The following is a 17,088-nucleotide window of genomic DNA, read 5'->3' on the forward strand; positions in this document are numbered from 1 at the left end:
AGGCCCTGTGCTCGGGTGGCTCTGCTCCTTCTGAAACCATGGCAAGAGAGAGATGGCTAGACAGACATGGCAGGGTTTAGTAGCAGCAGGACGCGGGACAAGAAGAAGGAATGTTCCGGAGCCTCGTCTGTCTGTTGGGCTGGAGGCAGGGCCTTTGTGAAGGCGGGTTGTGCTCAGATCGCCTCTGGGCCCTTCCTCCAGCCCAGAGGCGGATTCACCGTGAGGCTGGTGCCGCTTCAACTTCAGGCCTTCACGTTCCAGGGCCGTTTCCAAGGCCCAGCAATGTGTCCACGGGCTCAGAGGGCTTGAGAAATGTGCACAAGGAAGAAGATATTTTTGTTTTTTATAAGAGAGCTTCCAAACTACATGAGCTTCAGTCCCTTTCAAGCCTGGATCTGCCCCTGCTCTGGCCAGGAGTCCTTTGTGCCAGGAGGTTGGCGTCACGTCGCTGCATGTCCTCAGGGAGTTCTCATCCCACTGTGGACCTGGTCATCACTTAGAGCCCTCACTGCTGAGGCAGGACCTGAAAGACATCTGGGAGAGCCAGTTCTGGGCCAGACCAAGCTCATAGGAGAAGGAGAAGGGGGCAGCAGAGGATGAGATGGTTAGATAGCATCACCGACTCAATGGACATGAATTTGAGCAAACTCTGGGAGACAGTGGAGGACAGAGGAGCCTGCTGTGCTGCAGTCCAGGCTTTGCGGAGAGTCGGACGTGACTTAGCACCTGAACAACAACAACAACAAGCTCATAGCTCTTGCTTGCTGTGTCAGTAACAGACTGGAAAGGTCTCTCTGCCCTCAACCTTACTCATCTGTGAAATGGGCATAGCTCCTACCAGAAAAGGCTGCGGAAAGGTTGTCATGGGAGCTCAGTAAATGTTGGCAGAAGCTGGATGGACATGATGCAGGGAGCCCACCCCTTCTGTTGGGATAGTGTTGCTAGCTGTCAGATTCACCTGCATTGTACGATGTGGGGCAGGGGGTGCTGGTCAGATGAGCTAAGAGGAGGGAAAGGGTTTATAAGCTATGAAGTACAGCTCTCTTTGTCAACTGAGTGGCCCTTTTGTGTGGGAGGGGCAGGGTGGTAGTCTGGACTGTCCTTTCCCACGGGTGGAGGGGTGGTGGTTGGTGGTGGTGAGGAGCCTAGCTGAGTTTGTGCCTGAGCAAAGCTGCCTGTGCGGGCTGAGCTGACCTTTCCTGCTCAGAAAGGAAGGTAAGCCGGCAGGGTGCGTTGCTTCCCCCTGCAGATTTGGGGAAAGCTGGCTGAGTGGTGGTTGCATCCTGTCCCTTCCAACTTCCAACCTCAGTGCCCCTTTCAGGGAGTAGGGGAAGGAGGAGCTCAGGCGGGAGCTATGAGGTAAGAACATGGGTTTTGGTGTCAGGTCAGGTTTCAAATCCCACCCTTACTGCGTGTTATGTCTGTGACCTTGAGACAGTTATACATAATTTTTATGGACCTCAGTTTTTCTCATCTTCAAAATAGGGTTGATAAGGGAATTTCCTCACAGTCTGCTGGTTGGGGCTTGGCACTTTCATTACCAGGGGCCAGGCTTGATCCCTGGTTGGGAGAACTAAGACCCTGCAAGAGGCAAGCCATGATGCTTCCCCCTCCCTCTGCCCAAATGGAGGTGATAATATCCTCCCCCAACACCCCAGGGTTGCTGTAAGGCCTAAAGGAGATAATGTAGGCTAAGCACAGTGCCTGGCACACAGTAGGTGCTCAGTAAATGCTGATTGTCCCTCTCTTCTGCCCCGTGAACCTCATCATCCTGTCTCGCACTCCATCCTTTACCCTTTTGAGAGTGCCCTCAGTTGGGCTGCGAACTCCCTGGGGGCATCTGTTGTGTTTAGTTCATCCACCTTTATGCTCCAGCCCTGGCACAGCACCTTCAATGCACTTTGAATTGGTTGGTGAGAAGCTGCACTGGCCCCAAGAAAAGAGGACTAAGTTTTAGCCCTAACTGAGTGCACACCCACTGTGCGCTCCTGCCGAGGCCTACTGTGTGGAATCTACTCTGCAGAGCTTGAGTGGCTGCTGATAACTTGCTGGAATCCTCTGCACTGGCCGCTTTGTTTTCTTTTCTTCCAAGCACTTAGCACTCATATAATCAAATCAGTCTTTGGTCAGCCTTTAAGATCCATCTCTCCCCACTGGAATGCAAGGGGCCACAGGAGCTGTGTCCCCAGGTCCCATGCCTGGCACAGGGGACACGCATACGTTTTTGTTGGCTGTCCTTTTCTTTCCCTTCTCTGAGCTCAGGCTTGGTATCCCTCCCAGCCCAACCCCTTTCCAGCTGGGGCAAGTCTTCCTGCTTCTTTCAGATTCAATTTCCTCATCTCTAATGTGGGCATAATGGTGGTCCCAGCTAATCAAGTGATCAGCTGGGCCTGGAGCAAGGTAAGGACTCCATCACATCAGCTCCTGTTTTTAAAATGATCTCCAAGGGTCCTCGCATTTCTGACCTTCAGTGACCTCACCGCCTCTGGCTGGGAGGAGACTGGGGAGAACATTGCATTCCTCACAGACCCTCTGCACTGGTCTCACAATGGATTTGGAGCTCTGTGCAAGCTGTTTATGTTTCCCCAGCAGAGTTTATTACCCAACTGGGCCTTCTGCAATTAATTACGAGCCGAGCAAATAACTTGTCCCTGGGAGGCTGGGCTTGGCATAAACATTTACATCCAGCCAGGGGCCGGCCCAGGGGCTAGGCTCCTTCTTCCAGACTCAGGAGCAGAGAATGGTTAGAGGATTAGGGTTGGGAGGGCTGGGATGGGGTGGGGGGTGGGGCCAAAGACAAACAACTTTCCTTCAGCAGCTTTTCCTGGGCCCCCACCTTAGCCTTTGAGGTGCTGGGCATCTGCCTTCTCTTTTAATCTTCCTCAGTACCCCACAAGTAGAGTCCCTGTTTGCAGATGAAGAAATATGGAAAAAATTGAGGCTCATGTAAATTAAGGAATTTGACCAAGGACACACAGCATGCAGGAGGGGCAGGATCTGAGGGTTCCCATAGCAGCTGTGTAGAGCAATAGACTAGAGACGAGAGGACAAACAGTGGGAAATCACTGAGGGAGTGAACATTCATCTGATCGTTTGGTCATTCATTCATCGTGTATGTGTCGGCCCCTGTCGCGTGTGAAGGGGGCGTGAGGAGGCGGTGGTGACTCTTAGTGACTGTTGGTCCCCAGTGAATGCTGGAAACTCCCTCAGGATGTCCATTAACAGACCAGCTTTGGCTGAAGGAGGTTTCTTGGAGGGCTAGGAAGGGGGCGGCCTCTGTGAGTCTCTAGTGGTCATATCCGCCTCATCTTACGCCAAGAGATGGCTCCAGTGGAAGTAGCCTCTAAGGTCGGCCTCCTTATCCCAACCTGGAATGTGGAATCCCAGAACCTTGGCCCCCTGCCTTTGGGCTGAGAAACCTCAGAAAAGGTTTATCTCCAGGAATAGCAGGGTCCCTTCTTTATGTCTGAGAGGGAAATGGCTGATTGGCAGGGGAAACCTTCCTTGCTCTCCTGATCCCCCGGCCCTGCCCCACAGAGGGACTGTGAATTCTGTGTTTTCTAAAGGCCCCTCTTCCAGCCCAGCAGTTCCTGCTCCCCTCCACAGCCCCACCATGCAGCTCTCTGGAGCCTTCTGCTGGGGGCCGTCTTCTGTCTTTGCAGAGAGGAGAGCTGAGACCAGGGAGGAAAAGGTATCTGTTTTGGATATGGTGTGCCTGGATCCTGGAACCCCTTGGCTTCAGGTCACAGTGGAGACTGGGGACCAGGCTGAGCCATCCACTGCGTGTTGCCCGATCCTGGCCAAGAGCCTCGTGTGTGGTAACTGATGCCCAGGAAACATGTGACCTGGGGGAGAAGTGACCGGCTGATGGGACATGTAGGAAGGACACTGTGGTCTGGGAGGCAGGGGGCTTCAGTCCATGGCACTGTCTCTCCCAGGAATAGATCTTCTGGGAACCGAGGTGAGATGATAGTCCTCACCCTCAGAGCTGTGGTGAGGATCAAAAGGCAGCGAGTGACTATTCACAGTGGACAAAAAGTGGAAACCAGTGGCCCTAACGTTCATCAGTGTATGCGTGGGTAAACAAACTGAGGTCTGTCTATACCATGGAGCATCATTCAGTCAAAATAAGGAATGAAGTACTGATGCATGCTGCAACATGAACCTTAGAAACATTGTGTTACGTGAAAGAAGCCAGACACAAAGGTCACATATCGTGTGATTTCATTTATATGAAATGTCCAGAATAGATTCGTCCATAGACCCAGAAAGCCGACATTGGTGGTTGCTGGGGCCTGGGAGGAGGGGCGGCTGGGAGAAGAAACCACTTGGGAGAGACGGATTTTAGTGTGGAGGGATGGAAATGTTTTGGATCTCGAGTAGAGGTGGTAGTTCTGCACAGCGTTGTGACTGCAGTAAATACTGCTAATTGTTGACTTCAAGCTGGTAAATTTTGTTTTGTGAATTTCACCTCAATAAATTATTGTTTTAATTGCTAATAATAAAAGCAGCATTGTGAGGAGGAGGCCCTGGAGATGAGATACGGGTGTTCGGGGGTGAGGCTGATGGAGAAAGGATGGGTAGAGGGAGGGGCTGTGACAGGGAAAAGGTGTCCAGTGGGCGGCACTTAGGGAGCCTGATTAGGACCAAGGGTTCCAGAATAAGAATGGTTGGGGGCTAAGATGTGTCCTTGGGCGGGTTATTCAACCCCTCTTTGTTTCAGCCTCCCCTATCTGGAAAATGGGAATCATTAAGTTTTTATTATGGCAATCTAAATTTTTTATGATCAGTCCTGAATATTCATTGGAAGGACTGATGCTGAAGCTGAAGCTCCAATACTTTGGCCACTTGATGAGAGGAACTGACTCATTGGAAAAGACCCTGATGCTGGGAAAGATTGAAGGCAGGAGGAGAAGGGGACGACAGAGGATGAGATGGTTGGATGGCATCACTGACTTGATGGACATGAGTTTGAGCAAACTTTGGGAGTTGGTGATGGACAGGGAATCCTGGTGTGCTGCAGTCTATGGGATCGCAAAGAGTTGGACACGACTGAGCCACTGAACTGAACTGAAATCTTTTATGATGGAAAGCTTAACAGTTTTCTTGAGGATTAAACTAGTTAATATTTGTGAAATGCTTAGAATAGTGCTTGGCACAAAGTAAGATCTGCATAAGTGTTAGCCACGTTTATTATGGCTCATTCACATTTTTATTTATTTGTTCATTTACTGAGCACCCCTGCTGAGCCAGGCCCCCGGGCTGCATTCTGGGGACACAGCTGTGAGCGTGACTCAGGGTCAGCTCTCAGGAGCTCCCTCACGTCCGGCCGTGCCTGCAGCTTCAGCTGTTAATGAAAATTGTTCATCACTTCCCGCTTCTCCGGAGCTGCCTGAGCAGGCAATGTCTCCCCTGGGATCAGTCAGGTCTCCTCCTGAAAACTCCCCCTGGGTTTGGGGGCTCGCGCCTTGGACTTGGAGGGAGGGCTTTCCGGGGCCTCAGTTTCTCTACCTGTCAAGGAGGAGGGCAAGCTGGCCGTGCCCTGGGTTCCTCTCAGCCTCTTGTGGCCTCCAGACCTCTGAGTCACATAGTTCACCAGCCAGTGTTTGGGATGGGTCTAAGGTGTCACATCTGCTGAGATTTAATTTATAAAAAGTAGACAGTCTTTTTTTGGGCTGGCATCTGGGGCAGTAGGGGTTGGCAGGGAGTGGGGGGACAGGTGGTCCTTCCTGAGCTCTAGCCTTCAAGGACTGGGCTCCTGCCCGCTTTTGGGTATGACCAGCCCCCGTCAGTATTCCCCACCCCCCAGTAATCACTCAGGCAGAGTCTGACCACAGCTCTCCTAGACTCAAACCATCTGATTCTTGCTGCCACCCTGTGGGCACCTCTTCTGTTGCCATCCATAGTCTATGGGACCTCCAGTCTATGGCACAGTCTTGGTACCTCCTTCCACCCTTTCCACTGACCTCTGCACGGTCATATGCCCTACCCCCTCCCTGGGACAACCAACACACACACACACACACACACACACACACACACACAATCACCTGGCCACTTGCACTCCCATTCACCCCCAGCAAAGTCTTGCTGAGCGCTTGTTCCCCTTTCTCATCCTCCAACACCTGGATCCACACCCCCCCCCCCCCGCCCCCCATCCCTCGCTCTCCAGCCACCTGCCCTCCGCCCCTCATCCCAGCTTGGTCTCCACCGTTGGTTTCCCTTCCCAGATGCTTGTCACTGAGGTTGTCTCAGGGCAGAAGGGCAGAAAAGTCCTTCCAGGAAGGAGCTTGCTGTCTCAGTTTCCTTTTAAAAACAAAGCTATGTCTTGAGTAGCGTGAGTCGGGCCTTCCAGAACTGCCCCCCTGGTGGTGGAAGGAGGTACCAAGCAGGCAGCTGAACAAGGAGAGGAGGGGAGGGGCAGAGTCAGGCCAAGCCAGGCTCTCTGGGTCTTGGAAAGCCCCGATGTATTCGTATTCCCCTTATTTCTTAAAGACACAGGCATCTCATTCTCATAGACACTGTTCCCGGACCTGGAGAGCTCGGCACACTGTGATCAGGGAGGGTTTCTTTGCCAGAACATTCATTTTATTCAGCCCTTCGCTCATTCATCGGTCTTTGCTCTGTGCCAGGCCCTGTGCTGAACCCTGGGGACAGAGTGGGGTGGGACCTGGTTCCTGCCGAGGGCCGATGAGAGAGGCTGCTTTGTACTCACCGGGATGCCTTGCCTCTGATATGTGCCATTCATTCATTCCCTCATTCAGCAAATGCTGGCTGAGTGCCTGCCACGTCCCTGGCACTGTTCTAACACTGGGACACCAGCACGACCAAAGCAGGTGACAATCCTTACCCTCACCAGCCTCACCAGGCTGTCATCCTAGAGACGGGAGTGACCAGAGTTTTGAGGGGTCATTTAAAAGAGCTGACATTTATCGTTCGGTAATTATTTTAAAAACACAAAATGCTTCACATTTGGACAAGAAGATAGCAGTCATCCATAATCTCGTGACTTAGAACTTTACAAAACAATTTTTTTTTTCGTCTTTGCGATCCTTGCTATTATGTGTGTATGTGTCCTCGTGTGCATGCACGTACCTGTGTTCAGACACAGTTGCGCTTAAGCTGTGTATGACATTTGGATTACTGCTTTTTTTCCTTCAGCATTTCCCGTGTCATTAACTTATCCTAATATCCGTGTTTGCTAATGACACATAAGAGTTCCTCGTGTGACTGCTCAGCAGTTTATTGAACCATCCCCTTATTTGGCATTTACGTTATTTCGGGGTTTTTGCTATGGTAAATAATGTCGGAATGATTAGCTTTAAAGTCATCCGACCGCTTCTGGAGGGTGGAATGCTGGAGGCCGCAGAGGTCCCAGGCTCACGCCACCACCTCCTCCCTTCCTGCCCGTAAGTGCCACCTTCTTCCCTCTGGGGGAAAGGAGTTTCCCTCTAGGTAACTCTCAACATGAGGTGTTCCGTTTATCTTTAGCTACATAACCAATCACCTGATAACTTAGTAGCTCAAGCAACAACATTCATCTCTTTATCTCCCGGTTTCCATGGGTCACGAACATGGGGAGAGTTCAGCTGGCCAGTTCCAGCTCAGGGCTCTCCTGTGGTTGCAGCTGGTGTGAGGCTGCGGCCGCTGGGTGCTTCCAGCGAGACCTGGTGATCTTATCCCTGGCGTCTGGCCTTGTCCCACTCTTTCTCTCTCATGGCTGCCTCTCTAATCTAGGCTACCTTCATTTTTCACCTGGATGAATAATATCAACTAAGCGCACCGCACTCTCCACGAGCCAGGTATTGTCCTAAGCTCTTTACTCACATGAAATTGCTTATGTCATCCTCACAACAGGGACCTTCTTGGTGCTCCAGTGGTTAAGACGCCTCTTTCCAAGGCAGGGAACTCCAGTTCAATCCCTGGTTATGGAACTAAGATCTTATGTACTGCATGGCCAAAAGGTATATTAAAAATACTTAATCCTCACAACAACCCAAGGAAGCAGATGCTGTTGTGATCTCTCTTCTATCAAATAAATGGCAGATCCGGGACCTGAACCTGGGGCAGCCTCCTTATTAATTCCGCCCCTTTGCTAGTCTCCCTGTGTGCGTTATGGCCTCTGTGCCCTCCAGTCTCCAGCCAGTGGCCGAAGCAAGCTTATTAAAGTACAGCTGCCTCGTGTCTGTTCTTCACTGAAACCCTGCTGCCGTCTGATCACTGTGACAGTGAAATCCACCTCCTGACCAGGCCACCTGGTGACTGGACCCTGCTGCCCTGCCCCTGCTGGCCTCACCTACCCGTCTCCCTCAGCGCCTTCCTCCCCCAGAGCCTTCCCACTGAAGGTTCTGTTTCATTTTGGTTCAGTGCAGCATCCCACCCTGGCCCCCTCCAGAATTACATCACTGCTTCTTTTTCAGCTCTTAACTCACCTGTCACTTGCTGGGGAAGCCTTGACTTTCTCAGGCTGATGGGTCCTCCGCTGGTGGAGCCCTGCCCCTGACAGCATGTAGCCCGAGAGTCACTTTGTACTATTGGCTCCGTTTTGCTGTCTTTCTTGCAGGGCTGTTGTGTTGCACGTGTACAGGGGATGCCGTAGGCACTATGGTCTGTGCCATGCATCCTCCCAGAGTTGGGCAACACAAGGCCCCGCTGCCTTTCCCACTGAAGGGAAACTTCATACAGGCGGGGGCTGTTGCGTGGATCTGCCCTAGTCACTGTGGCCAGTAGCGTCTGACACACAACAGGCATCTGATGAATATTTGTTGATTACGATTATTAATAATGAGAGCTGACATGTATTAGGGCTTCCCTGGTGGCTCAGTGGTAAAGAATTCACCTGTAGTGTAGGAGATGTAGGTTGGTTCAATCCCTGGGTGGGGAAGATCCCCTGGAGAAGGAAATGGCAACCCATTCCAGTATTCTTGTCTGGGAAATCCCAGGGACAGAGGAGCCTGGTGGGCTACAGTCCATGGGATTGCAAAAGAGTCAGACATGACTGAGCAACTTAACAACAACAAAATATGTATTACTGGGCAACAGGCGCTAAGAACACTTATTCCTCAGAACAATCCAATGGGATAAGCCCTATTGTTGTCCCCTCTTTTTAGAAGAGGAAATAGGCTGAGGGAGGGGGAGTCATTTGACTGATGTCCTCTAGTGAGTGAAGGTTTCAACTGAGGCGGATTAGTTCGCTGTGATAAAAAAGTGAATGAGGGACTGCCCTGGTAGCCCAGTGGTTAAGACTCCTTCTTCCAATGCAGGGGCCTCTGGTTTAATCACTCTTAGGAACCTGACACTCCACATGCTGTTCGGTGTGGCCAAAAAAAAAAAAAAAAAAAAAATGAATGAAAGAAAACCCCTGCATTCCAGCAGCTTAGAGTCAGTCAGATGAGGGGAAACCCAGACGAAGGTCATCGCAATGCTGGCGAGGATGTGTGGGGAGGCGGGGCTTTCCTCCAGCAGAGAGAGAGGAAGGAGAGAAGGGCCCCCAGACAGAAGGTGGATCTGTTCTGGGGCCACTCTCCCCTTTGGGTGCCAGGGCGCCTCCTCTTCTGTCTGCATCCTCTGTCTCCCAGGCTCTGTACCACGGGTGGAGGCCCGAGGAAGGAGGGTGCCAGCAGGGATGGGGTGGGGTGGGCATGAGGTTCTCTCCCAAGTGCTGAAGCCATACCAGAGGCCTCAGTTCTCACCTACTTGGAGGTCTATCCTTCCCAGGGAGGAAGGGGTGGGGGACAGGAGCCCCCATGGTACGGGTGAGGGAGTGGAGAGACCTGGAGACATCAGGGGATTGATTTGTCCAAGGCCCAGAGCCCGGGTCCCTGGAAACCCCTCAGCTCTTGGCGCTGAGCGTGTGTGTGTGTGTGTGTGTGTGTGTGTGTGTACGCGCGCGTCGTGGGGCTGTGTGTTAGAGATGATGCCTCCCTCTTCCTCTGTCCTGACTCCCATCCCAGCAGTGTGTCCTATTAGAGGAAAAGACCTCCCTTAGGTTCTGTGGACTGGCGCCAGGTGCTTGCCAGGTCCTGGTCGTCTGGGAGTCCAGAGCCGCCCCGCAGCCTGGGACTGTTCCCTCCTTTGAATTAATTCCCTGGGTTTCCCACCAGGCTGTGGGCTTTCTAAGGACTGGGCCTGGACTCCCCCATCAGATCAGTTTCGCAGCACAGTACTTTCTGAGTTTGTGTTCTGTCTGCGGTTGGAGCCCAGCCCAGCCCAGGGGTGGGGCCCAGGGGCTTTGGGAAAAGTTGGTACCTGAGTGGGCCTTGAAGGAGCAATAGGAGTGACCTGGTCGAGTCCCCATCCCCTTCCTCCCTGATCCTCGGCTCCTGCGGCACAGAGCTGGGTGGGCTCTGGTGATGGAGGGGGCTTCCCCTGCCCCTACCCCATGCCTGGCAGGGCTACTGAACTTCCAGAGGCTCCAGCCCCTGGGTGCCTTCCCAGCCACCCGCCCCTCTGAGGCCCCAGCTTCGTTTCTTGTCTCCTTCCCCACAGGTCTCAGTCTGCTGGGGATTCTGTTTTGGTTGGAAAGAGGAGGCGGAGGTGTTTGCATGTCTGGCTCTTTCCTCCTTTCTTATTCCTCCTCCCTTCCTCCCTCCTGCCTCTCAAGATGTTTCCTCTGCCAGCCTGGCTCCACTCCAGCCTCTCCCCTCCCTGGGCAGGCCGCAGCCATCCCTCTCCTGCCTGGGGCTTCTGCGGGCTGTGGCTTTCCAGAGTGTGCCCTTAATACCTTCCGCCCCCAGAGGAGGGGTCCACAGGGCAAGGACATCAGAGGGAGGGCACCCTTGCCTCCTCCTCCATCCACTGTTGAAAGCCCACATCTCCTGGTGGAGGCGGCAGAGGGGCCCACTCAGGGCTGCCTCCTGCTTGGAGTTCATCCCTTCCCCCTCTGGGCCTTGATTTCCTGGGGAACCCACAGCCAGCACAGACCCTTGGCACAGAGGTACATAGCATGTCTTATGTTCATTTGGTAGTAGTTTTGTGGGCTTGCCAAGGGCATTGGGGAGCTGCTCCCCACAACTTGGCAGGGGCCTGGAGTGTAAAGTTTGTACTACTTCTCATATCCTCACCTTTTCAAATCTCCGGCTGAGCTAACGTCACTCCCTGGAGAACCCTCTCTGCTCACCCACCCCCTGCCCTGTCCGCCCTCCTTGCAGAGGCTCATGGGGTAAAGCAGACCTGTACCCTGACCTGATAGAGCTTGGTCTGGCCTTTGCCTCGCCAGCACCTTGCACTGTGCCTGCAGCAGGGCAGATGCTCAGTAAATATTTATAGAATGAATGGTTGGAGAGCAGCTAGGGAAGCAGAAGGTGGCATAATGGTGCTTAGGGAGGACTTCTCAGAGGAGGCAGAGCTGACCTGGGGTTTTGAAGGATGGATAGGAGTTGGACACACAGGCAGGGCATTCCAGGAAGAAGGAACACAGCCTGTGCAAATCCTAGGCACAGGTGGTGTGTGATCTAGGGCTTGGAGTGTAAGTAAGTGACCAGAGAGGAGGCTGCAGATAAGGACCTGAATATGGGAAGAACCTCCAGTCTGGGAGTGGGCACCCTGACCTGCTGAAATGCTGTCAGAAGTTGGCCCCTTCAGCTGGGTCCCAGGTCTGTGCTTTGGGCCTGGCCTTGAAGGGCACCATGTGTGGAGGGCCCTGGGGGGTTGCCAGGGCTTGTCAGAGTTATTCGGGGATTGGGACTATATGAATCTAACCCAAGGCTACTGGCTCTGCTCCCCTGGGCCGAGTTGGTTGTGAGATTAGAACCCATCAGGGCCAGCTGATTGAAGCAGGCTTTGTGACAACACGTAAGCTAGAACTAGATTTAGTCATGGTGTCCGTAACTTCCTGGCTATGACCCTGGGCAAATTGTTGATTTCTTTATGCTGAGGTTTCCTCTACAATAAAGATAATAGATGTTACCTCTCAAGATTGTTACAACAACTAACAAAGTAACCTGTGGAAAGCTTTCCTTTTTTCCTCCTTGCTTCTCCCTGTCCTCCCTATCCTTCTCCCCTTCTTAGGAGAGCCGGGCTTTTGGACTGAGGCCTGAGAATGATTTGAAGGATACTGGACACCCTCAGCCCTGATAACTCACCTGAAACCTCTCCTTCCTGGAGGCCCTGGATTCAAAACGCCCCAGTTATGTATGCATTCCTTAGGGTAGTGGTTTTGCGCTCAGGCCACAGCGCCAGCTTTGGCAACATCACCTCTAGAAAGGCAGTGGTTAGAAATGCAGATTCCCAGGCCAACCTCTCACCTACTGAATGGGAATGCTGGTGGGGGAGCTCAGCAAGCTGGTTTTCAACAAGCTTCCCAGGTGATTCTGATGTATGTTCGAGTGTGAGAACCACTGTCTGATGCCCAAGGGCCTTTCAGTGGGAGGAGCCTGGCTTTGGGCCTGGAGTCAGAGCACATGGGTGCCCAAGGGGCCAGCTTCAGGGGCATGTAACCTGTGCCTTCACTCAGGGGCCTGAACTCAGGAGGACCTCTGATTGGTTTAATGCTCTTCTGTCTCTGTCTTGAAATCTGAACAAGGGGCCCTGCGTTTTCATTCTGCACTTCGGACCACAGATTATTAAACTGGTCCCAGCATGTTCCAGGTTAGCTGGGTGTCCTCGGGGAAGTCACTTCCTCCTTGAGCCTCACTGTCCTCATCTGTACAGGGGAGTGATAATCTCCATTGCCTAGAGTGATGGTGAGGATTAAATGTTACATGTGGGTTCAGCGGTTGGCGTGGGGCCTGGCCCAGGCTAGTATGGGGTAGCTTCCAGAGGCCATGTGGCCCGCACCTCTGGAGATGCCATGACAGCAAATATACACTGTCTTTGGCTTAATGGGGCTTCCGGTCTGGAGCAGGGATACAGACATCAAGAGATGAACACTGTGAGAGTGCTCTGGGGGTGCTAAGGGAGGGGGATCTGCCCTAGTTGGGGGTCCCTGAAGGCTTTCCGTGCGCATGTGTGCTAAGTCGCTTCAGCTGTGTCTGACTCTTTGGACCCCATGCACTGTGGCCCACCAGGCTCCTCCTTCCATGGGATTCTCTAGTCAAGAATGCTGGAGTGGGTTGCCATGCCCTCCCCCAGGGGATCTTCCTGATCCAGGAATCAAACCCATGTCTCTTATGTCTCCTGCATTGGCAGGCGGGTTCTTTACCACTAACGTCACCTGGGAAGCTGAGGAAGTGCCAGATGAGCAAAAATCTGAGCTGGATTGGATGTGAACTTGGTGTGGGGCTGGACAGTGTTGTGGTATTTTCACAGTTTTTAACCACAGGTCTCTGGGGAAGCTGAGGTGAGATGAGAGGGCTGGAGGGAGGGCATGGGCCACAGAGTCCGCAGGTGGAGCAGGAGGCCACTGTGGGGCCGCATCTCCCAGTCTGGGTCCCTTCCCTTCACAAAGGCCCTAGAACAGCAATAATTTGCAGTAGAAACAGACCCTTGCCCAGAGGCCTCCTGGAGCAGAGTAGGAATGTGGCTTTGCCGGCTGGTGCCACAGGCCAAGTTCTTCTCCCTTTGGAAACCTCTGCTTCCTCTTGAGTAGACGGGCCTCCTAATCCCCTCTGGGTGGGCTGTGGTGATGGTCTAGTGAGATGAGCACACACAAGCCCCACCACAGCACCACCGGCAGGAAGCGCTCGGTACAGAGTTGATTCCTGTTTCCCTCTGCTGGTGTGCAAGTGGGATCCCTGGTTTTGGTGTTTGTTTTGTTTTTTAATCTTTTGATGCAGCTGCATGGCATGTAGGATGCTAGTTCCTTGACCAGGAATTGAATGCATGCCCCCTGCATTGGCAATGTGGAGTCCCAACTACTGGACCACAGGGGAGCCCAGGTTTTTAATTAGGAGCCCCTGTAGCCTAAGCTAGCTGACCTGGGTGAGTCCTTTCTTAAACTGTAAGACAGATGAGGCTGACAAGCCCTCTTCTGGAGATGATCAAGGACCACCATTGGGGGCCCAGAAGCAGTGGCTTTGGAGACAGCTGAGTGCCCACCTCTCCAGTGCTCTCCCAGGTTAAATTAAACCCCCCAGCTGTGTCACAGAGAGGGAGTGAGCTCCCCTATGGGCATCCTGAGTTCAGGTCCCGCTCTCTCAGTGGTGAACACAACTTTGATTTATCGCCGTCTTCACAGCACCAGGCGCTTCCCGTGCATTCAGGGAGAGAAAGGCACTGCCATTCCCGTTTCAGAGGGGAGGACCAGAACGACTCTTTCCTTGGCCAGGGTCACCCAGCTAGTGAGTGGCAGACCCCAAAGCTTTGCCTCCTACTCCCGTAGTGACACACTGTGAAACTGGGGTCAAGTCCAGACTTTTCTGTGCCCTGAAGGACGGGACCCGCCATTCTTAGAGGCCCCTTCAGCTGCAGTGGCCTATGGTCTGTGTCTCTGGGAGGGCCTGTCCCCAGGGGGGACGTCTGCCACACACTTCCAGGCCGCTGTTTCTTTACTGTGTAGAATAATACCAGCTTACCCATGCCCTCTAAGCTCCAGCCTCCCAGGCCTGTCATCGTGACCCCTGGCCCTGCTCTCTCTCTCTTACCCACAAGGAGGAGCAGGAATGGCCAGGACCCGTGGTTTCTCCACCACAAGTGGCCTGGAGCAAAGCGGGCAGAGGTGCCGAACCCTGTGGGAAGGGGAAAAAGTTTGATGGCTCCAGAGAACTGACCGACAGTGTGGCTGCAAGATATGGGGGTGTGAGGGAGTGTGGTGGAGTAAGGGTTGGAGGGCTGAGCAGGGGCCAGATTGTGAAGGGCTTGTGGGGAGCAGTTAAGGGGTTTGAGGCGGAGAAAGGACTTGATTAAGTCTGTGTCTGGCATGACTGAGAAAAATGCCAATGATAGTTAACACAGTGTCAGGCAAGCAGCATTCAAAGCCATTCATCATGGTTTGATGCTTTTTGTTATATGGGACGTTATGAATACCCAGATTCTACTCTTAGCCACTGTGAGAACTTGGGCCAGTCACGAAACCCTAGGACCTCCTTTTTCACACCAGTAATGTAGGAAGAAGGATATGGAACCTTCTCCCAAGGATTTTATCAAGATCAAAGAGAGATAATGGGGGGATTTCATCTCATCTCTGTTAATGCTGAAGACACTCAGCTCCCCGAGCCCAGCTTTATAGCCAGGGCCCTTCCTCTGTGTCACATGCCTGCCTGCTTCCCAATTTGGGGCAGGGTAGGACTCAGCCACTGGCCCCAGAAGCCCCCAGTCACAATGCAGCCCCTTTCAGGCAGGGCTTTACCTTCCCCAGATCCCTCCTCTGTCCTTGGTCTTGACTCCACAAGCAACAGACCTCCACCTCCTCCTCAGACTCTCCCCTAGCTTTGGTGCCCTGGCCAGGGGGCTCCCACCCTTAAGAGCTCATGGAGATGCCCAGTAAGCCAGTGTGGTATGGAGGGGAGCATGCAGAACCTGAGAACATTACGTGCCTTCTCTGAGCCTCAGTTTCCTCATCTGCAAAATGGGAATGGGGTTACCTATTTTGTTAGTCTTCTTTTGCTCCTGTACTGCTACTGCTACTACTAAGTCACTTCAGTCGTGTCCGACCCCACGCGACCCCATAGACGGCAGCCCATCAGGCTCCCCCGTCCCTGGGATTCTCCAGGCAAGAACACTGGAGTGGGTTGCCATTTCCTTCTCCATTGCATGAAAGTGAAAAGTGAAAGTGAAGTCGCTCAGTCGTGTCCGACTCTTAGCGACCCCATGGACTGCAGTCTACAGGCTCCTCCGTCCATGGGATTTTCCAGGCAAGAGTACTGGAGTGGGGTGCCATTGCCTTCTCCAGTAACAAATTACCATAAATTTAGTGGCCTAATACAACATACATTTATCCTCTTATAGTTCTGGATGTCAGAGTCCTATCACAGATTGGCAGGGCTGCATTCTTTCTGGAGGTTCCAGAGGAGCATCCATTCTTTTGCCTTTTCTAGCTTCTGGAAGCTGCCTGCATTTCTTGGCTTCTGGCCCCATCCTCCATCTTAAAGCCATTAGCGCATCTTCCAGTTTCTCTCATTGCTTCCATCATCCTCACCTTGCCTTTTCTCCCTCTGACCCTCCTGCCTCCTGCTTACAAGGACCTTTGTGATTACACTGGGTCCACCCAGATAAAGCAGGGTTATCTTCCCATCTCCAGATCCTTAACTAACATCATGTCTGCAGAGTTTCTTTTACCATGTAAGGTAACAGCTTCACAGCGCCAGGGATTGAGATGTGAGCATCTCAGGGGGCCATGATTCAGCCTGTCACACATTCCTTGCAGGGTAGCTATGAGGATTAAATGAGACGAGAACTGTGAAAGGATCAAACGGTACCAGGGACATGGCAGTCAGTCCCTAGACACATTTTCTTCAGTCCTCTCTCTGGGCCTCTGAGTCCCCAGCTGAAAAAAGAGGCCCATTGTAACAGTTGGATCCCACCTTCTCTCGAGCGTGTTTTATGGTCAGGCAGACTGCACCCTTAGCCCGGGATGCATAGGAAGCAGCAGAATTGAGGATGCCCCCCGACAGCCCTCGGAAAAGCCTCCCTTCTCCCCTCCCTCTCGGAGCCAGGCCTCCTTTCAGTTCCTGGCCCACTGAGCATTTCCCATCATTCCCAGGGATGGCTGATGGGAAAGGCTGAGCTCACTGCTCCCTGGGGAGGGCGATGGGTGGAGGGAGGGGAGGGAGAGGCTGGCGGCAGCTGCTTGGAGAGAAGGGCAGAGGAGATCTACAGAGGGAGAGGTGAGGTTGTCGGTGCTCAGGGGGAGTGGGAGAGGGTGAGGCCGGCCTCCTGGCTGAGCCTTGGAGAACTGTCAGCCTTTCCTCAGCCTCCTCTGTGCTGCTCCGTGTGTGTGCCAGCTGCTCCTTCTAAGAGGCCCTGGGGTCCGAGGGAGTGTGTATGTATGCTGGCGATGGGAGGGGGGTGTCACAGGCCAGCGGGAACTGCAAGTGAGAGAGGAATACTGTCCCCTTCCTGAGAAGAGGGCCATTTCAGCCAGCATACATCCCTGCCCCTTCCCTCTGCCCAGAAATTGGTCACCTTCATCTGCCTTCACTGCACTTCTCTTTTCTTATTTGCATGTGTGGGTGTGTGTGTGTGTCGGGGGGTAATAACACCATTTGGGGA

General features: G+C 53.0%; 1 protein-coding gene across 5 annotated transcripts in view; it reads left to right on the forward strand.

Annotated features, from left to right (window-relative positions):
• ARRB1 (arrestin beta 1) overlaps window positions 1-17,088 on the forward strand; it is a 77,657-nt gene that overhangs the window by 14,566 nt on the left and 46,003 nt on the right. For 4 of the 5 annotated variants that reach the window (XM_044929363.2, XM_044929361.2, XM_044929364.2 and 1 more), the window contains exon 1: window positions 16,612-16,703. The exons of the other annotated variant lie outside the window; for it this stretch is intronic. In XM_044929363.2, the coding sequence (XP_044785298.1) occupies window positions 16,627-16,703 (77 nt within the window). In that variant the 5' untranslated portion in view covers window positions 16,612-16,626. Of the gene's footprint in view, window positions 1-16,611; window positions 16,704-17,088 lie in introns of those variants that run through there. 5 annotated transcript variants of the gene reach the window in all.

Source organism: Bubalus bubalis, chromosome 16 (assembly GCF_019923935.1).
Source record: "Bubalus bubalis isolate 160015118507 breed Murrah chromosome 16, NDDB_SH_1, whole genome shotgun sequence".
In the NCBI taxonomy this organism is placed as follows: domain Eukaryota; kingdom Metazoa; phylum Chordata; class Mammalia; order Artiodactyla; family Bovidae; genus Bubalus; species Bubalus bubalis.